General features: G+C 44.0%; 1 protein-coding gene across 1 annotated transcript in view; it reads left to right on the forward strand.

Moving 5' to 3' along the window:
* Positions 1–443: 443 nt before the first annotated feature.
* Positions 444–22,008, forward strand: part of LRP2 (LDL receptor related protein 2) — a 224,269-nt gene continuing 202,704 nt past the window's right edge. The window contains exon 1 of the mRNA XM_048484475.1: positions 444–651. Within this exon, the coding sequence (XP_048340432.1) occupies positions 558–651 (94 nt within the window). The 5' untranslated portion in view covers positions 444–557. The remainder of the gene's footprint in view (positions 652–22,008) is intronic.

Raw genomic sequence — 22,008 nt, forward strand, 5'->3', positions numbered from 1 at the left:
GGTGAATATCTTCCCTTCAACCTCGTTTTCCTCTTTGACAAGATTTCCCCGATATATGCAGTATTAATAATGCTGTATTAAAATACAGCCGAGTTGGAGAACAGTTGCAACAGACTGTTAACTTTTCCTTACGATCTGCGGGTCATTTTTTTTAATGGGACCGGGGGGGGGGGGTGCGGTATCCTGCTTAGGGAGCTGAGTTGCCTTCCCAGTCCTGCAAACAAAACCACCGGTCTGGTGTACAGCGATCAAGTTTTGTTTGCTCGCATCCTCCTCCCGCGTTGCAAAGTGCAGAAGGAGGGGCGACCCTGGAGCCATTGGTCTCATGCTAGTTCCGGGGCCCCAGGGCATAAAGAGCTTGATGCAATGTCTGGAGGGGGGGAGTGCAGAGCAAACGCGATGTCTCAGCTGACGAGCACGCCTTTCTTCTGCAACTAGCGGCACAAGAGTCGGGAGTGGGGTATAAAAAGCAGCTCGTCGGGCTGTGCAGAAGCGCGTCTGTCTCGAGTCAGCCTCTCCTGCCACATTGCTGGGAGGTTTTTAGCATCCCAGCCCTGATGGGACCGCACCGGCGCGGGCACCGGGAAGCAACAGCTGCTTGCAAACTGCTGGTCTTGCTTGCAGCGTGCATCGTGCAAGCCAGCTGCCAAGGTAAGCCGGCAATTGGGTCTGGGGGGCTCTGGTCAATGGCTCCGGGTTTCACTGTCTGCAACCAGAATTGTTTTTTTTTTTTTTTTTTTTTTGGCAAGGGACGGGTACTGGTGGTAGAGGGGAGAATGCTAATTTTTTTTTTTTTTAAAAAAGCAGTCCCATCTGTAAAAGGATATTACTTTCCCCCACAACGAGTAAACTTGGTCTGGTTCATGTATAGGCGTTGGGAACTGGCAGCGAGATCTTAAAGTCACTTTTTCAAAGTTCCTTGAAGTCAGTGGGATTAGAAAGGCTGAACTCTGTTTAGGATGGCATGATTAAAACCCTGGTGGGATAGGAAGGAAACAGATCAGTACTGTTTATTAAGGGGAAAATACATTCGTTGTCACCCCAGGGGATTCTGCCCTCGTTTGTGTCCCTGAATTAATTCGTATGTTGTCTAGAAAATGTAGCCCACCCCCACAAGACTTTGCATACTGGTCGTGGGTTATGCTGGAGATAGGCGCGTGTTTGGGACAGTTTTTTTGCAATGGCCACTGAGAAATAAATTCCTGAGGCATCTGTAGCCTGAGGTATGACTTCTACACTCAAGTGGATCTTCTTTTACATGCCATGATTTGGAAAGGAGGGGTTTCCCAAGAGATCAATGGGAGGGAAAGACTGCATATATGTGTATATGCACATATATGAACCAGTGAACAAGAGAAAACGGCGGCTGTACGTGCAGAAGGTATATAGTGTTGTTGGTTTTCTTTAAATAATACAACCAAGAAAACAGATGTTTTGTCTCGAGCACAATAAGCTTCCCCTCTGCTGCTCTTAAGACAGATTTGAAGTTGGAAGGGAGAACTTTTTCCTCTCAGCTTTGCTGTTGCTAGGCAACGCGGGAAGACATGTGACTGGCAGAGCAGGCCCCACTGAAAGCCATATAGGCCTCATTACCTCCTTCTTCTCCTCCCTCATCCCCTGGTACTAATCTAGGGGCTGAGGATGGAGGAGCTGTGTTTCTCCCCCTCCCTGCTTCCACCTGGCAATTTGCAGCCCCTTTCTTCCTGCCCCTCTCTCTGTCACCCACCAACACAACTGCAGTTACCCTACAATGAATGAAAACCCTATTGTTGGAGAAGGATTAGAAGTAAATTTCCTGGGGCACCTATATCAGCCCCAGGACGGCCCCAGCAGTAGTATGTGTGTGTTGTGTAGATGCATTCAAATGGTTAATCTGCTTTCTTTGCTCCACTCTGAACATAAGCTCCTTAGGAGGAATCAAGTAAGTAATTATACAGCAACTGCTGCTAACAGCACCCTCTTTACTGAGCGAGGAAGTAGTTAGGCAGATACCTGATGTACACCAGGAGCCTTGCTAAAGCTCCAGCTGAGAAGGTCAGAATGGGCACAAGCTAATTCCTTGGCAGTTGCTATTTTCATTAGTGTCTGAAGCCAAGTGCCGGCAAGTCTGAGGTTTCAGATTTGTTTCCCTCCTGTCGGAGTGGGTAATTTCTTCTCAGATTTATGCCGTGGAAATCTCTAGGTTTTGAGTTCCCTGTTAAGCTTGGAAAAAGATTCCAGAATGGAAGCCATGTTAATGTGTTAAGGGAACAAATGGCATTGTGGTGCTGTAAAAAACTAATCCTTGCAAATGTTACCCTCCACTTATATGCACATAATCACCTTCCTTTAAAAGTTTCAGGTGCCACACATTCCCCTCTATCTTTATTGTACCATCACTAGGAGGTAGTTTACAATAATCTGTTGTGCTGTTGTGGTTAAAGTTGGGCTGGGATTTGGGAAACTTGCGTTCAGATCCCCTTTCAGCAATGTGTCATTGGGTGACTGGGTGAGTCTCTTGGCCTAACTTATCAAAGGCCGATTCTCGGCCTAACTTATCAAAGGCCAATTCTGCACATGGAACCAATTTCTGCTGCCTCTGCTACACGGCAGGTGCAGGACTCTGCTGGGATTGCTGGGATCCCAGAGGCAGGATGCTTCGCATGGAAACTCTGTGTTTCCATGCAAATTGTTTAGTCGAGAATCCCTACACTGAGAATCCACCCCCGAGAATCCCCCCACCTGAGAATTGCCCCCACCTACCTGCACAGCATGGCGGCCACCTATTAGAGTATCCACTCTAATGGCAGCTGGCTGGGGGATCCTTCATAATGGTGGATGGAAGGGAGTGGAAATTGAATGCATCCTTCTTTCCGTAGTTCACACAGGCAAGCAGGAAGCGTTTGCAACCTGGGTTTAAGGAAGAAAGTTGCTAATTTAGCAATTTCCCTTTAACCTGGGTTCTGGCCACTAAAATGGGGATGAATTCTATGGGAACTCCCCCCTCCACAATGCTTTTAAAAAGGGCCTCAACCCATTTTACTTGGCCCATGCAGAATCACCCAGAGAGTTGTTTTGAGGGTAAAAATGGAGTGAAGGTATGCTGTCCTGAACTCCTTGGAGTAAGGACAGGAATAAAAGATCCTAAATGAAACAAAAACAAAAAACAGTGACTGGCCCACGGCTGAGTGAGAATGTGAACCTGAGGCTGAGTCTCCCTAGTCCTGAGGGTCAAAGCATCCAGTAGACAATACTCCATTAGCCTTCTCCAACAGCCTGTTAAATGAGAGTTTTAGATGATGTTATAATGGATCAGGGATGTGGGCTAAGGGAAGAGGGGATTTCAACCCCTGCTCTGTTTTACTAGTAGAAACCCAATCCCTCGTGTTATTTTATGCTGTTTTAGCAGTCTCAAATGAAAAAAAAAGACACGTCCTTTACAAACCTGGCTTTTTCTCCTGTAAAATTGCGCGTTAGAATGTGGGAAATCTGGTTCTGAGACTGCATTGGGGTTGATGGCTTCAGTCTCCTGTTTCCTTCCAGTTTGGCCCAGTCAGAATCGTGACTGGGTACACAGCCTATCATCTTTATTAGATGGTTTATTAGAATATTGGTGTGGGCATTAAGATTTTAACTGTTATGTACTAGACTGGATGTTAACATACGTAGTATAGAAGGGAACATCGCAACTTTTTTTTTAAAAGCAAACAAACTCTGCAAGAGAAGGGCAAAAAGGACATGAAATGCAATAAGTAGCAGTAGATTTATGACGTTCTTATGTTTAACATACTTAATTGCTTCTTTGAAGCCAGACAGGGTTTTTAAAATTGATACACATCAGAGCTTACACAGAACAATGGAGCTGTAGTAATGTCAGTGGTCAACTGTTTTTTCCTCCAGCCTTCAGCTGTTCTTAACTGCCAACTCTTAGAAATATTCTACTCTAACTACCACAACAGGATTGATGGAACATAGCGTTCTGTACCACTAGAAACTCTACGCTCTTCTGCCTCTACAAGTGCATATTCCAGATATCTAAAAGAGTCTTGAAACACACAGACTGTTCATGACAGCATGTAGTAAATAAATTTGTGATGCTATTTTTCAGACTTTGCTGTGCTAATTTAAGAGCAGTAGTATAATAAAAACCAAGAATCCTGATTTAAGTTTGTACTGAACTGAACCAAATTTGCTAATAAACCATTACTGTAGCTCAGCACCCTTCCTTTGAACTCCCGTGAAAACCTCCTGACTTTCAAGAGGATTCCTTGGAGAGCACACATAACCAGTGCTTCGCTAGCTGCACTGGCTCCAGATTGAATACTGGCTTTGCTTTGAAGCAACGGTTCAAGCTTTTGTTATGGACCTTTAAAGCCCTAAATCAGGGGTCTTAAAACTATGGCCCTCCAGATGTTCATGGACTACAATTCCCATCAGCCCTGCCACTTGGCCATGCTGGCAGGGGCTGATGGGAATTGTAGTCCATGAACATCTGGAGGGCCATAGTTTTAAGACCCCTGCCCTAAATGATCTGGGGCCATTGTAACTGCAGGACAGTCTTTCTCAATATGACCCCCAAAAGTGCTTCTTCTCAATTGGAACTAACCTACCTGTGATCCCTGGCCCAAGAGATATCCAGCTGTCCTTGACCAGGGCTAGGGTTTTCTTGGCCCTGGCTCCAGCCTGATGGAATTCTCTGTTAAGGGAGACCTGGACCCTGCATAACTTGGTTCAATTCCTCAAGGCCTGTAAGACAGAGACGTTCTGCCAGGCCTATAGTTGAGGACAATGACTGTACATGAATTGACCTCCCCTGCTGGACCCTTCTAGGTTTAGACCCATCTTGCTGTTCTGTGTCCCCTGTTGCACACCCATATGATAAGGGGTATTTGTAACCACAACTCAATCTATTAAGATCCGGTTTTGATTGTACTGTGTTTTAAGTATGTCTTATGATATTTATTTACTAAACATGATTGTATAACCTTAGAATTGTTAGCCGTTCTAAGCCTGATTTTCGTCTGGAGAGGTCAGGATAGAAATTGAATAAAATAAATAAATAAGATAAAATAAGTGTGGTGTAGTGGTTTGATTGCCTGGCTCAGATAAATTTGATCCACACAGTCATTAAGCCTACTGGTTGACCATGGACCCAGTCATCTTTTCTCATCATAACTATCTCACAAGGTGGTTGCAATGATAAAATTGAGTAAAGAGAAACATTGTCACTATTCTGATTTTTTTAGAGGAACAGTGGGATAAAGACAGTAAAATAAAAATGAGGCTTTTTTTCGTTGAAGTTGGATTATTTGTTTAATACATTTTTTAAAAAGTTGATATTTCTATACTGATTTTTCTGATATCATTTGTGATGTACCAGCCTATTAAAACCTATAGTGACAAAATAAACGTTAAAATGATTATTCAAAAATGAATGTGTATTAATTTTTAATACATGCAAACCCAAGTTTTAATACATGCAAACACAATTTCTAATTTAAAAACCTGTTGGAGGAAATAAAATAATCTCGAGGGGAAATTCTCAATATAGAAAAACAATGCTATCTTCAATCCAGAATTAAACAAAACAACAGAGTTATCATCTGAAGAATGATCAAAGTTAGAGAAGGCACCCAGTAAATCGTTAGTGGGGAAATGATCAGTGAATGTGGCATGGCCTCAGCTTTTACTTCCTTCACCAGAGAAGATGGGAATTCCTGGACAAGAGCTTCTCCTGTAGAGAATGACCTATTTATGCTATATCAGTGATACCGAACTTTTTTGAGACCGAGTGCCCAAATAGCAACCCAAAACCCACTTATTTATCTCAAAGTGCCAACACGACAATTTAGCCTGAATACTGAGGTTTCGTTTAGAAAAAATGGTTGGCTCCGAGGCATGCATTACTCAGGAGTAGGCTTGGTGGTAGTTGGTGGCTTTGCTTTGAAGCAACTGTGCAACTCTTCCAACGGGTGAATCACGACCCTAGGAGGGTTTACTCAGAAGTGAGCCCCATTGCCAGCAACCGAGCTTACTCCCAGATAAAGGATCGTACTTTAGTTCTTCGCATGAAAATCAGTGGGGTTTAACAGTGCTTAACAGGGGGCATTTCCCCACTCACCATGATCCCCCCCTATGCCGCGCGCTGCTCTCAGCGCTCGGCATCCCTGGCACGCGCCCAGGCGTGATCAAAAGGCGCCGTTTACAAGAGCGCCAGGGATGCCGTGCGCTGAGGGGGCGCGACAGCGGCAGCGTCGGGGCGGCTGCGCTGTCACCGCCCCTGTCGTGGGGAGTACCGGGGGACCCCACACTACTTGAGGAGAATAGCGCGGGGCTTAAGGTAAGTGGGGAAAGGCCCAGGGTTACCTACACTGCTTCTCCAAAACTAGGTCTTAGATGCTAATAATTGAGCCCAGTGGCCCAGGCCAGCTTAGATGTGTGTGGGTGGGTGGGAGCAACTCTGTTTGTGCGTGCCCACAGAGGGGACTCTGAGTGCCACAGGTTCGCCACCGCTGTGCTATATAGACAGCAGAAGGGTAACGTGGGTTCATTCATGGCTGATATTGCCTTGTCCTGTAATAATATTACCTGAACATGGGCAGAGTTGCCATTTTATATTCTTACAGGGCTCAAGTCATGGGTTTGTGTGTGCCTTCTGGACAGTTTATTATAACTGTTTTAGACAATGGAACTGCCTGTACTTGAGGAAAGGCCTGCAACACAAAATTGTGGGGAGGGGAGAGAGAAAGTGAGAAAAAGAAAAAAAAATCCCTGATGGGATGTAGAGCTTTGATGATATGTTGAAGTGATTGCTACTGGATGATATAGGTGGCAAGTCACATTTGAACTCTTCTGGGTCTGTCATGTCTGATTCTCTCTCTTCTGTCTTTAGTTGCTCTTGGATAATAGTTTGGCTTTGTTGAGTAGTTTTAGGAATAGGTGAGATGTAGTGCAGCAGAATCCGACCCCTCTGTCCTTCGACGTTAGTGACCTTGGAAGGATATAATTGCTTGAAATGGCAATGTCTATGTGTGAGTAATTAGAATAAATGTGATTGTATTGAAGGTCTTGTCTTGGATTGTATTTTAGGTCTTGTAGATTCTCGATGTATTCTATGGAAGGCTTTGGTTAGCAGCTGAAAATGTGTATATGTGTGGTGGTCAAGGTGCTTCTGGTAAAGGGAATATTTATATATACATCACACTGTTGCATGGTGGTGACTAGAATGTAAACCTGCTGCGTGAACTAATCCAGAGTCAGGACACTGATAGGATGGAAGAAGAGAAAGTACCAATAGGATCCAAACATCTCCTTCTCATGGGTCTTCAGGAAGACATTATTGATTGTCTCAGTATTTTATTTTATGATTTTACATTTTATGTTTTCATTACTACTGATTGTTTCCTGATTGCTTACTAGACCTATATGACAATCATTAAGTGCTGTACCTTATGATTCTTGACAAATGTATTTTTCTTTTATGTACACTGAGAGCATATGCACCGGAGACAAATTCCTTGTGTGTCCAATCACACTTGGCCAATAAAGATTCTATTCTATTCTATTCTATTCTATTCTACTCTATTCTATTCTATTCTATTCTATTCTATTCTATTCTATTCTATTCTATTCTATTCTATTCTATTCTATTCTATTCTATTCTATTCTATTCTATTCTAAAGGAAGGTCCTGAGTGTCAAGGAACTGAGGAAGCCTGGTGAAAAATCTGCAATGTTACAGTAATATACTGTGAAGTCCTATCATTATACATGACAGTGTCTGGCAAATAAGCAGCATTATTGGAAATATAGTTATGAGGATGGTCCACATTGCTAGAAATCTTTATTGTGATTGTGCCCTTTCGCAAAACAGGGAGTTTTGAATTGCAGATAGAAGACCTTTGGAAAGCTGGAAGTCCTGAATCAATAGCTTTCTTCTAATGTAAGATACTTCATCTCAGGTATCATCTCAGTTAACAGGAGGTATATTTAGATATAGTAGGTTTTAAAATCTATCTGTACCTGGAATGTTTGGCAGGATACAAAAATAAGATAATGTGTCTGTGTAGGAGGAACCTTAGAATGGTGAAGTAGATGCAGGTGGTCTGTAGCCAGTGGATCTGTACTTTTCTAAGGCCAAATTTTTGACACATGATCTATTGGGTTGAAAGTAACTCATAGCAGTTGTGGAAAGCGCCATCAAGTTGCAGCTGACTTTTTGGCAACCCTGTAGGGTTTTCAAGGCAAGAAATAATTAGAGCTGGCTTGCCATTGCCTACCTCTACGGAATCCTAAACTTTCTTGATGGTCTCCCATCTAAGCATTAACCGTGGCCAACCCTACTTACCTTCTGATAAGATCTAGCCTGAGCCACGCAGGTCCTGACCTGGTGAGTGTATCACACGGACCGATGCTACATAAATCTCAGTTTAAAGCATTAAATATATTGCACAGAGTCCATGTCCATTGTATAGCGTTCTGCGGAACTGGGATGTCAACAAATGTTCTGAAATAAGTGAGATCCATACAATCCCTGGAACTGTGCTGTTCTGCTGTGATAATAATTGAGCCCTTCGGGGGTGAGGCGGCCTATAATAATTGAACAAACAAACAAATAATCTATACAGAACACGCAGTAAACCTTGAGCCTAGGGAATGTTTAGGTCTGGGTTTTTACCCCCACACCTCTAGGGAATAATCATTATGAAAATCTTAATTTTGACCAGGGAAGAAGGATTTTGATCAGGGCAAAGAAGATATAAAGGATATTAATCTGCCCTCTACTCTCATGATGAAAAGTAAATGTATATCTTTAGTCAAGTCTTTGAGAGAGCCAGTGTGGTCTAGTGGTTACGGTGTCATAATAGGGCTTAAGAAGCCCAGATTCAAATCCTTAATTGTGCCATGGAAGCTTGCTGGGTGTCCTTGGGCCAGTCACACACTCTCAGCCCTGGCCCTGGCTAGTATTTGGATGAGAGACCTCTAAGGAATGCCTGGGTTGTGATGCAAAAGTAGGCAATGGCAAACTACCTCCCAACGTCTCTTTCCTTGAAAACACCATGAGGTTGCCATAAGTCAGCTGTAACTTGAGGGGGGGAAAAGAAAGAAAGAAAAAGGAAAAATATAAGTCTGCTTGTTTTCTGGAAGCTTCCGTTTTATATTTGTTTTGTGGCTGAGTATCCAAGCCTATGATCCTGTTACTAATATTCACTATTATTCCGATTTTTGTTTTCATCCTTTTCTTTTCAAGCATTGTTATTTTATTTAACATTGTTTATATCCTGCCTTTTACCCTAGTGGGGAGCCATAGTGGCTTACATCATTTTCCTCTCCTTCGTCTCATTCTCACACCAACCCTGTGAGGTAAGTAGCATTCCTGCTGGGTGATCTTGGGCTAGTTACATTTCTTTGGAACTTGCTCAGCCCCACCTACGTCACAAGGGCACTTTCCGCATGGGGCCAAAAACAGTGGCCCAGGGACAGAAAAACATCGGTCCCTGGGGTGCTGTTCGTTGACCTGTGCGGCCCCGAGAAGCGCAAAGGTGCCGCTTTCCACCTCGCTTCCCAAGGGAGGTTTTTGGGAAGGGCCGCCATCGTGTTGTTGCGGTGTGAACAGCTCCGCGCCGAAGACGCCGCTTTCCCATCCCCCCCACTCACCTCGTCCTCCAGCATCAGTCTGGAGGGCTGCTGAGACCTGCCCATGCTGCCCTCCGACCCCTGGAGGTTGGAGGGCAGCATGGGCAGGTCCCTGCAGCGCTTCAGACTGATGCTGGAGGACGAGGTGAGTGGGGGAGGGGACGCAGAAGAGGCGGCTCCATGTGGAGCCGCCTCTTCTGAGCCGGCCTCTGCGGGGGCCCCTTGCACGCTCCCGTGCGAACAGCCCCCTCCCCTCCCCCACTCACTGCCGGTGGAGAGGCACCCCTTCCGCCATGCAGAAAGGGCCAAGGTGTCTGTTGTGGGGAAAGGAAGGGAAAGTGTCTGTTGTGGGGAAAGGAAGGCCAAGGTGTCTGTTGTGGGGAAAGGAAGGCCTACTTGAGTCTCCTTACAAGAGAGAAAGGTGGGATATAAATCCAAACTCTTCTTCTTCTGGGTTAAGCTGAGAATGTATGACTGGCCCAAGGGCACCCAGCAAGCTTCATGACTTGTGTGGAGACTTGAACCTAGATTTCCCAGATTGTAGACCAACACTTTAACCACTATATCACACTGGCTGTCTTGAATATGAATTACAGGAATATCAGTTTAGATTCTCTTTGAGATAAAATAAGCATAGAACACCAAGCAAAGGGTTTTAAGTTCATTCTCTAGTTGTTTATAGTTCCTTCAAAAGATAAAAAAGATCAGTGAAGCACTCCACAAGTTTCTTTCTAGTTTGACGAGAAACTAAATTTGTTAACTAGGGAATTATTATTAGAACTCTGGATTTTGTACTTTCCTTCAACTTTCTTTAATAATTGACTCCTTTTTATGTTCCATGCAGTGATGTGTATCAGGAATTTGCTAAGTAATCACCTAAAGTGGAAAATAGGGTAAGAAGACACAATTTCAGTTAAAAGTTGAAAGTGGTAACCAGATGACACTTGGTTAGACTTAAATCCTTCTTCACAGAATGGTTAGAGTTACAGTCAATTATTAAACTGTAGAACTGAAGACAAACAAGTGTTGGGCATCCAAGGAGATTTAAGTTAACATAGTTGTGCAATCTATTCAACACTTCCAGTTTCATGAAAGGCAGCCCTTCTTTCATATTTTTAGCTAACTAGAAATTTGAGCAACAAAATTCCACTTTAATCCAGATTTACCTTCCATGTGTTCTACAGGAAATGAGCAAAACGGTCATTTGAGGGGAGATGTTAGAAGGCTATACTAGAAAAGCCTTTGATATTATTTTTCTGGGCTTTGTGGGGGTGAAAAGCATTGTTCTGAGCCTTTTTGCAATGTTACATTTTTGGAAGATCAAATCCAATATTTTTTTCTTTTGCGTAATGTGGAGTTACAGCTGTTGGCCTTTAACTTACATTTTAAAAAATAATTTCTGTAACATTCTACTAAATGTGCTGTCCTAAGTAATGACATTCAGAATTTAGCTACTTATTAGCTAACACATTCTTAATGTAACATTGACCAAAAGGAATCTTCCAGAAAGGTAGCCATGTTGGTTTATGGCAGCTGAAGCAGAAATAACTCTTGTGGTACTATAAAGACAAACTGGTGTATTATGATGTAATTCTCCCCAATTTTCAGATTTTGGCAAACATAATTAAAAGATGGTGGTACTGCAGGCTAAAGCATAAAGAACTTGAAAGCAGCATTTTTAGTAATATCAGAAGATTTTGAATAAATTATGAATAGGTTAAAGCAGCCATTCTCAACCAGGGTTCCCTGGTAGCCTGGGGTGCCGTGAGCATGTCCCAGGGGTACTGCGGCAACACTACCGCCCCCCCTAATTTTTGTGGTGTCCACCGGCACCAGCAAGGAGATGGAGCTGGCCCATGGGGCAGGGCCAGCCACAAAGTCAGCAGCCACCACCACCCCCAGTGCTACCCTTCACCCTGGGAAGGGAAGGTGGGGGGTGTGGCAAGCAGGGGCAATGGGAGGGGAAGGTGGAGGGTGGCGGCAGGGGTACCGTGAGATATGAAGAGTGAGGTCAAGGGTACCCTGACCTCGAAAAGGTTGGGAACACTGGGTTAAAGTATACGGAGCTGAAAAAAATGGTCTTACTGGACAACATTTTTAGTTAGCCATAACGATCATGTTGCTCTGTTGTTTGTTAAGACTATAGGTAGCCTGGCAGTTAAGTTACAAAGCCACATGTGATGAATAACTGATTGCAGATAGCTTATACTTGTCTAAGAACACTGATTGACAGGCAGCTCAAAAATAATTTTTCTCTTGACCTGTGAGAGTGGCAGTTGAAAGTGGCAGTTGAGAAGGAAGGTGGAGGGGGGAGTAGAGAAGAAGAGTGGTGAACTCTCTTTTGCATAGTTATACCAAGTTTATCTCATTCCTATTGCCTTTTCATCCTCCAAATTTAAAACTTAAACCTTCCTTACGGTCTGACTTGACCATTTCCCAGTAAAAGTGGAAAAAAACCCAGTTTATATGTTGTGAATTAATATCAGCTTCTTGTTTACCATCTTCAGACATATACCAACAAAGGGTTTTTAGTTTCTTAGCTTCTTAGGCTGGGTCAGACTACATCTATATCATTTTAACATCTAGGAACAGAGAAACAGAAGAAAAAGAGCAGCTCAGTTAAGTGAAAAAGGAACTGGGGAATTGTCATACCATGTAATACCTCTAAAGGCTCCTTTACATATATATATATGTAAAGCAAACCGTGTATTTGTTAGTGATGGTATAACTCAGTAACTGCTGGGCCAATTCCTCTGAAAATCCCCAGACACTGTAGTCAGCCAGGCGAGAGTGTTTTTAGATGTTCACATACCTGAAATTTCACACCTGGCCCAGGTAAAACACCTTTTTCCTGGCGCTCCATGGTGAAGGACATGCAACTGCCTGTGTGTAACTGTAACCTTTAGAATGTTTGTGCAGCTTAGAATGTTCACTCAGATGGCCAGATATGAGCAGTGGAAACAGTATGTAGGCAGTAACTTGAGTGGAAGTGAAACACATACACATACATACACATGAGGGAGAGGGAAGGAAGGGAGGGGGAGGGGTGGCATGCAAGGGAAGAGAAGTGAGGGAGGGGAGAGAGTGAGGGGTGGCATGCAAGGGAGGGGAGGGAGGGGGCCCAGCATCTGGATATGACCCACCCACCCTAGCAGAGGCAGAGGGAAGGGTCAGCGTTTGTTCCTTCCAATTTCACCACAATAACCCACAGCAACGCGTGGCCGGGTACTGCTAGTTCTGTATAAAACAGTGAATCTGAATCTGATTGTAGTTTTGCTAGCACTCACTCATGAAACTTCTGAATAAGTGAGATGGCTCCAGCCTCTTTTTTGGAATCCACTCATGTGCAAGAAAGCCCTAGCATAGGCAAAATAAATTGGTGCAGCATTTATATGTAGAATCCAAGCGCCTGTGAGAAATATCTGCTTTGGCTGATGTGTGAAAGCTAAGATTACTTTGCCATGTCCCCAGTCAAAAACCATCCACTTAAGGTGATTGTGCATGCACTACTTACTCCACGGCTGGGATTTTCCCTGAAGTTTTTTTGTTTATGCTAGGATTCTCCAGCAAAATGTCTCTAGCCTGCCACCCTTGTCTTCTTTGGCTTAGCATTACAGGTCAGTTTCATTGGATCTGTTGTTGGCATGGTAGATCTTCAGCATTAATTTAAAAAAGCCCTTCTGATCATTCTGAAATAATGGCCTGAAGAGTGGGAAGAATGACGGTGGTGTGGGCAGGGGAAGGCGGGAGGAGCAACAAAACTCGAAGAAAACTAAGCACATCCTGATCTTCTTCACTTTCCCTGTCAAGGGAGAGGAAAAGTTGTACCTTCAGAGCTTTTGGAAACTGCGGGAATTCTCTGATCTGAAGGCAGGGTGACTATTAAAGAGGGAAAAACGTGTGTAACTGAAAATCAAAGGGAATGTATACTCAGTGTGAAAGAGATCATGAGTCTCAAGATTTTAAAGTTGAAAGTTGCACAGAAAAGACACTGTTGTTTTTCAGATAAGGTACTTGCTTTGAATCAGTTGAGTGGTATAAGGAAGCTAGCCATTATCATGTGATCTGAGGAGAACTTTGTGGGCCTTCTGCCTTGGCCTTTTTTTGTACATACAACAGCACACATCTACTGCAGATGATACCCAAGGTATCAAGTTATCTTTATCATTGGCCGCTGAGTTAACCTTTCTATCCAGTTTGTCTCCATCATGAAATGTCCTAGATTGCCAGAACTGAAAGATGGCAAGTCAGGCAAGCTTGCCGAAACCTTTCTGTACCTGTGGTTACAATTCTGAGAACACTTCCTGAGGATAAACCTATGGAATACAATGGGACAATTTCTGAGTAAACTTGCCTAGAATCGTCGAAGGCTTTCATGGCCGGATTCAACTGGTTGTGGCGGGTTTTGCGAGCTGTGTGGCCGTGGTCTGGTGGATCTTGTTCCTAATATTTCGCCTGCATCTGTGCCAGCCACAGATGCAGGCGAAACATTAGGAACAAGATCCACCAGACCATGGCCGCACAGCCTGCAAAACCAACCACAATCAGTTGCCTAGAATTGTTCCTTGTGTCTTTGTCCTGAGGTTTAGGAGTCCAGAATTTGTATACATTTTGTAATTTAGCAACTGTTATTTAGGGTATAATTTATCATGTAATTTAGCAACTGTCATCTAGAACATGCTCTTGAGTTCCTATGACACCAGCAATCAGTGTGAACATCTTGTCCCTTTAACTGAGGAATGTCCTGTCCCTTTAACGGAGGCTTAATCAGAATGGTTTCTTTTGAAAACCAGGTTGTTTACCTTCATTCCATGAAAATCTTCCATTTGTACATTGAGCCTCTATTGAAGACACAGACAATTTTTTTCTCCAGCTTGTTGGCAGCCCTACATACTACCATCTTTTTGATGATTATTCCTCTGCCGAAATGGGGTGATTGTAAAGATTTCATTACTTTTCCAAGCTTATGGATTCCTGTGTATGTCCATCTTGCTTCCTGTGCTTGGCTGTGTTTGTTACCTACAATGATAGTATAACAATTAGTTAAAAAATAGATATACACTAGCAGGGCCCGGCCACGTGTTGCTGTGGCAATTGTCCTTCTCATCACAGTCCGCAACCCACACAGATGTCCATGCAGGTCCAATGATCCCCAGCATCGCCTTTTGGGAGCAGCAGTGGCATAGTGGCTAAGAGCAGGTGCATTCTGATCTGGAGGAACCGGGTTTGATTTCCAGCTCTGCAGCTTGAGTTGTGGAGGCTTATCTGGGGAATTCAGATTAGCCTGTGCACTCCCACACACACCAGCTTTGTGACCTTGGGATAGTCACAGATTTTCGAAGCTCTCTCAGCCCCACCCACCTCACAGGGTGTTTGTTGTGAGGGGTGAAGGGCAAGGAGGTTGTAAGCCCCTTTGAGTCTCCTACAGGAGAGAAAGGGGGGATATAAATCCAAACTCCTCCTCCTTTTCCTCCTCCTCCTCTTCTTCTTTTGGGGTGGTCAAATGGAAACCCTCTTTCCCTTTTCAATTCACATTATTATATGGTGCTGTCTTGGTTTTTAGTATAAGGTAACCCTTTCCATTCCACAATGGAACTGTCCAGAGTGCGAATCCCACTGTCCATTAGCGAATCCTGCTGGTTGACACGCACAGTCCTGGCTTGGGTAAGGCAGAACTGGGGCAAGGAGGCTATCCCTGTCAGGCAGCAGAGGCAGGGTGGTGAGGCCCTCAGATCGAGGCCAACTCCCTGGGTTTTTAAAGGGCCACATGCAAAAGAAGCAGAGGCAGTAGTGTTGGTTCACCTCCATCCTGCGGATTTTCTTAGAAGAAAAAGGCAAACTCCAGCTTGCTTTTAGAAAAAGAGAGCTGTGGCGAATATGGGTGAGGAAGTGAGTAAGTGGTGGTTGGATGTGAGGGAGGGCAGAGTGAGGTGTGTGAGGATGAACTGGATGTGGATGAGAGTATGTGTGTTGTGTAGTAGTAGTGGGTGAGGCACAGAGAGTGAAAGTTACCTGCATGTGTGTGGGGGGGGGGGACCCCACCTGATGTCTCACACGGCAAAATGTGTATGTGTTTCACTTCCACTCGTATTACCTAACAGTATTACCTATTTACTGTTTTCACTACTCATCTCTGCCCATCTGCACGAACATTCTAAGCCCTCATACCAAGCCCTCAGGCTACAGACAGACAGGCTGCACGAACATTCTAACAGTTAAACACAGCCAGCTTCATGGCCTGGTACGCCAGGAAAAAGACGTTTTACCTGGCTCAGGTATGGACTTTCCGCGATTTGAAGGTCCGAGTACCTGCCCGCAACAGGGAGGGATGTCATGTGAAAATTTGGGGGCGATCCGTCCAGCTGTTTCGGCATTAGGGAGTCACCAACAAACGGATGGTTAGCTTTTTATATATATAGATTGATCATTCTCCTTTCTGGGGGCACAAGAGTATTACAGTCTAACCTGGGCCACTGTGGAGAGAAGTGTGTGGTTTCTCACCTCTCTCCCGCGTTCATCTTTTTACTGCATAGAACTTCATAGATTGCATAGTTTGTGGCATTTGTGTGTAGTTGTTTTTGACCCCTAAGAAACACATTACTTTTAGGTCAGTGAAGCAACAAGTAATAATATTCCAAATTTAAATTATATATCCTTGTTAGAACTTTATGGTGCTTTTCACTTTTACTTGTGAGTAATGGTTCTTAAGAAATCCATATAAGCTAACGTAATAAAAAATACGCAAATAAACATTCTCATTGGAAAATAAAATGTATTATCTTTGATGGTACCTTTTCATTCTATTTGTTTATATAGGTTTTCTTATGTAAAGTTATTCCTGGCACTAAGTGGAAAGTCAGGCATAAATATTTCTAAGCACAGTAGTATATAAGCCTTTTAATAGTTTACCATTTTCAAGAACAATTTTCAGTCAAGTACCTTTTGCACCTTTATCTCAGCATATTTCTTTGGAATGGTTTCAAGAGCCTCACTTTAATGAGTAAGCCTGTAAATGCTGAAGCTGAGCGCTTTGCCTTTTGTGGCACTCAGAATAATCATTTTAATGTTTTGCAATTCTTAAAAGCAGATTAAAGGTTGTAGGATTAGTGATATATATTAAAGGATGTATAAAAGTGCAGATATTCCTGCTTTCTTATCATTTTCTTAGTAACCTAGTTTTGATTAAATGGATTTTCTCCTTTGGTTTGCACAAAGATAAATCATGACGGTATACGAAATCTCACTGGCTTTTGCAAAGGTTAAATTCAAAAATATGTTGAAAGATTTATAATGAGACCTTAATCAGAGTTATGCCCTTCTAAGTCCGTTGACTTCCATGGACTTAGAAGGGTGTAGTTCTCCTTAAAACTGTCAGCTAAATCCAGTGCCCATGCTTCTAAAAATGTGTTCCATGCTTAAGATATTCAAGATGACTATTTCTTGGTTTCCATGAAAAAAGCAACAAACATAAGATTTCATGTATTGCACTTGGAGTTGAGGAGAACATTTTAGCAGTTATGTAAAAAAAGTACTTGTGTTTATTGCAATGTACATCAATGTGTTGGAAGGCTTTTCAGTAGAATACAGCAAATAAGGTTAGAACTTACGCTGAAATGGTATCACTGTGGTGAAGGTGATGGTCCCTTTGATCTTCATTATTATTGCTCATTTCTTCCCTCTCCTCGTGTTCCCTTTCTGAGAATCGAGTAATTACAGACTTCCTTCTTGGATTACCCCTTTTAAATGTAGTTCTCCAGGCATCTCAGTTCTGATTGATTGGTTGATTGATTGATTGATTGATTGATTGATTGATTGATTGATTAATTGACTTTTTAGACCGCCCTTTCCCCAAAGGGCTCAGGGCGGTGTACAAATGCCTTAGCAGACCAGGTGCTCAGGAGCAGCAGCAGCAGAAGGCCATTGCTTTCACATCCTGCATGTGAGCTCCCAATGGCACCTGGTGGGCCACTGCGAGTAGCAGAATCCTGGACTAGATGGACTCTGGTCTGATCCAGCAGGCTTGTTCTTATGTTCTTACAACATAAAATTATAATAGTATCCTATAAAATCCATACAAAGTTAAAACTATTTAAAACTAGCAACAATAAATACTAAAAGGAACTTTGTAAACAACAGATGGCGATAAAAGCCTCCCCACCCCCGACTGAGCCCACTAGAGGCCTAGGTCGCCCGGAGTCTCGATCAATCCAGCAGGCCAGATGCCTGGCGGAACAGGTCCATTTTACAGGCCCTGGCGGTAGGTTGCAAATGTGGTCAACAAACAGGTCGATGGATTGATTGATTCAGTTGTTTGCATATGCTTTGTCTGAGTTGCCTTAGCTATTTTTAATTCTGTATTATTGATAGATATTAAGATTCATAAAATGTGACTCAACAACAATGCAACCATTGTCTGTGTATATTGATTGCCAATCCGGGGCTGGTAAACCTCCTGTTTTTGTGGACTGGCCTGGAATGTCAAAAATGGGGATTTCTTACACACCTTGTAGGCCACTCTGTATGGTTGGGGGTGGGGGCTCATTATGATTGGTATGACACATTGCGTTGCCCTGTTCTGTCTCTCTTAGTAGTACATGATTTTAAAACATGCTGAATGCATTTAGACAAAATAAGTTTGCTTCTTGTAATATGAATATCTCCACCCAGTTGCTATTAGCAGATTGGTATAAATACATAAATGCAGAACTTTGATGTACATCTTAATCACTGGTACTATCTAGGTAAAGTGTGATTTTGGTGTGTTAAAATCTTTTCAGTACTGCTACCTTCATGGCATTGTGGCATTCCTTCGTGGCATTGTGGAAAAAGCATTGATATACTCTAAGATGCATACCAGAATGTTTAGAACAGCCAGTTGGTAGGCGTCACTTCAGGACTGTGAATTAAATGTACTATACTCTGTCTCATCAAAAGATATAAGTGGAATTGTGAATTCGTCTGCCATACTTCCTTCCCCTCCAACCTTCCCTTGCCCAAAACACCAAGCCGGGCTCTGCAGGATAGCAGTAGCAAGATGCCCGCTGCCCCACGGGGTCCAGCACCAATGCTCCCAAGTCCCCTCCAAACCTCCCCTGCCCCCTTGCCCGGCATCAGCCCTCTGAAGCCCCCTTCCCCTGCTCCAAATACCAAGGGACTATTTTTTTTTTACTGTGTAAGCATGGTACTTTCTCCCTTCTGTCAAAGCACTGCTGACCACACTTAGATATTTTGATGGGAAAGGGTTTATCTAAAAATGGCCTAAACTATTAAGTGTCTGTCAAATGTTTGGTTTGTAGCTGACCTTCTGTTTTGGGGCACGAAGTCAGTTTTGGTCAACTGAACTGTAGTGCTAAGCAATGAGATAAATTAATACAAGCAAATTAACATATGTAAATGGGCTGCCATTCCTGCAGTTGGATAGTAACCATGAGATGGAAAGGATAACCTTTCGTTATCAGCATGACTCACTTCATGGAAATCTCACAGCTCAGTGATAACAATACTAGATCTCTGAAGCACTGTTAATTGTAATTCATAGTCTTTGTTAAAAATTCCCTAGTTTTGTGATCTAGAATTTTATTTCAGTGGACTTGCATACTTATTTTCAAGCAGGTGCACTCTAGGGCTGAGTCTTGTGATATTAAAATAGCCTAGTTGGGAGATTTAAGACACAACAGTCATTTTACAAATACTGCTGTATTTTTTTAAAAAAAATCTATATCGACCTGTATAGAGGCCTATTTAAGCACTAATTTTTACCATTGTGGAACATGACCATTTTTACCATAGTTTAACTATCACACTTGGAAATGAATGGAATTGCATACCTGTCTAAAATTACTGACACTGATTCTGGCATCTTGAATGTGAATTGTAGAAGCTTTCTTGGTTAGCTTTTCAAACTTTCCCTTTCAAGTTAACCTACAGGGTGCCCCCTAAATAAATTGTTCATTCCACAGTTAGAACTTATGTTTCTGATAGTGTGAAAATGTTAACATTCTTTTCATTACCTCTGTTCTTATGTGCTGTAGTAATTAATCTGGGTTTTGACAAATATAAGTTGGCTTCATTCCAAGACGATCTTCTTTTAATATCAAAGGCATCATCTTGGCTTCTGAATACAGACTTAACTGCCTTCCACAGGATTTATGGAGAAGAGAACGTGGGCACACAGAGTGTTATAGTGGACATGCATACTGTCTTCTTCCTACAAGAAATTTTCCAGAATAAATATCAGCCCTGGTTCTGTCTTCAAGATTTCTAAAGTGGATTAGATTTATATTGCCATAGTTTGGTCCTTTTTTGCAAGATATTTTAATATATATTATTTATTTTATAACAGTGGTTCTCAACCTTCCTAATGTCGCGACCCTTTAACCCTTTAATACAGTTCCTCATGTTGTAGTGACCCCCCAACCCTCACATTTAATCCACTTTACAGATGTAGAACACTGATGCAAAGTGTCTTAGGCGACCCCTGTGAAAGGGCCGTTCGACCCTCAAAGGGGTCGCGACCAACAGGTTGAGAACCACTGTTTTATAAGTTCTCTTGTAGTCGTAGCCCATCTTGGTGGGTGGTTTCCACCCCCATTCAGGGAGGCAGGAAGAAGAATTCCGTCACTTCCTGTCCAGGTTTGGAACTCGTTTCATCCAGTACCTTTCCTGCCTCGACAGGGAGTGCATGGAATTCTTGGTCCTCCGTACCTGAATTCTTCCTTCAGCTCTTTTTTGGGCTAATCCGTCCTCCTGTCTCTTCTTCCTATATTCTTCTCTTCCGTGTGTGTCTCAACTGTAAGTAGCGGGGATAGGGGAACTAGTTCGGGACCCTTAGCCTTCCCCCCCCCTCAACTAACTCACATTCCCGCCGAAAACAGGCACCCAAAATGGCCGCCCAACGTTTCTCCCCACCGAGGGGAACCTTCCATCGCTCAGCGGCCGAAGCCACTAGGGCTTCCAGCAAGGGCATTACTCCTCCTCCGGCCATAGTCCCCGCTCGGGGATCCCCCCAGCAAACAGCCGGACGCCCCAACATGTGCCAGCGGCAAAGCGCTTAAGCAGAACGCTTATGGCAACGCAGCCGGCTGTCGCTAAGCAGCGCCAGCCCCGCCTCCCGCAACAACGCAAGGCAGCGAGGGGCTCCAGGCCAGTGGCGAGCGGCGCAGCCCCAAGCGCCAGCTCGCTGCCCCGGCCGTCTCCTTCTCCCCTCCACGGAGACAGGTTGCCCAGGCCTCCGCTCCAACAGCAACCTCCGGAGTTAGGCTCACAGCTGAGCCCACTTGGCAACTTAGCGAGGGAGGCGGCCACGTCTTGCGCGCGCGCATGAAGGGAGAAAGCGAAGCGCCTCCCCGCTTCTCCGCATGCTAGCAGCACAGCCAGGAGACCCGATGAGTTCCAAGGCAAGGAGCTCCCGATTAGCAGGGCAAAATCACTGCAGAATTGGAGGGAGGGGAAGAAATGGTGAACGCTGAGTCCCCATTCAACTGGCAGTCCCTGCACCCCGCCCGATTTACGCCCAGCTTTTCTCCAAGCAAAGCCATAGAAGACAAGCTTCAGCGCCAATTCCATGGAGGCTGCCAGAACAACTACCTCTGGGAGCAACTCAAGCTGTTGCGCATGAGTCTAGGGGTTACCCTAGCTCCCCATCGCAGGGTCCAGGACCTTCCTACCAGAGACACACTAGGGGTTACCCTAGGTCTCCATCACAGGACCCCCCCCTCCCCAGGGGCAAACTAGGGGCTACCCTAGAGCCCCTCCACAAGACCCTCTCCACTTTCCTGGAGATGAGGAACATAGTGCAGAGGAAGAGGAACAGGACATAATCCACTTTTCAGACTCTGAAGAGTTACCTCCCGTTCCAGACAAGTCCCACAAATGTTTTAAGGACGAAGAACTGGCCTTCCTCATTGCGAAAACTACCACTGCCTTAGAACTGCAGGATACAGAGGATGCCCAAAATCCAGGCACCAATCCCTCTCAGCCCCCTATCAAGGGCGTTCCCCAAGGATGCAAACATTATTTTCCTCCAGACGAAGACCAACAACTGGTCTTTCCCATTCCCGAGTTCTTCATCAAAGAAAATTAAAAGAATGGGAGAATCCTGCAGCCAACAAACACAGCCTTTCTTCTGTCAAGAAGGAAGGTACCTCGTGCCCTGAATATGTGGATTCCATCCATGCAAGTACCACCAGTAGAAGCCCATTGTGGCCAGTACACCCAGTCGGGCGAGACCTGCTTGTCCAAGGAAGGAGAGGGTGTTAATATCAGAAGACCCCCCCCTCGACAAAGATCCCGGACGCCATTGCTCCAGAGCGATCCCATGGAAGCCATCTACCCGAAAGCTCCATCAAAGCCTTAGCCCCAGCATCCACGCGTTGCAGCACGGGCATTATTGGTG

Source organism: Sphaerodactylus townsendi, linkage group LG02 (genome assembly GCF_021028975.2).
Source record: "Sphaerodactylus townsendi isolate TG3544 linkage group LG02, MPM_Stown_v2.3, whole genome shotgun sequence".
NCBI lineage: Eukaryota > Metazoa > Chordata > Lepidosauria > Squamata > Sphaerodactylidae > Sphaerodactylus > Sphaerodactylus townsendi.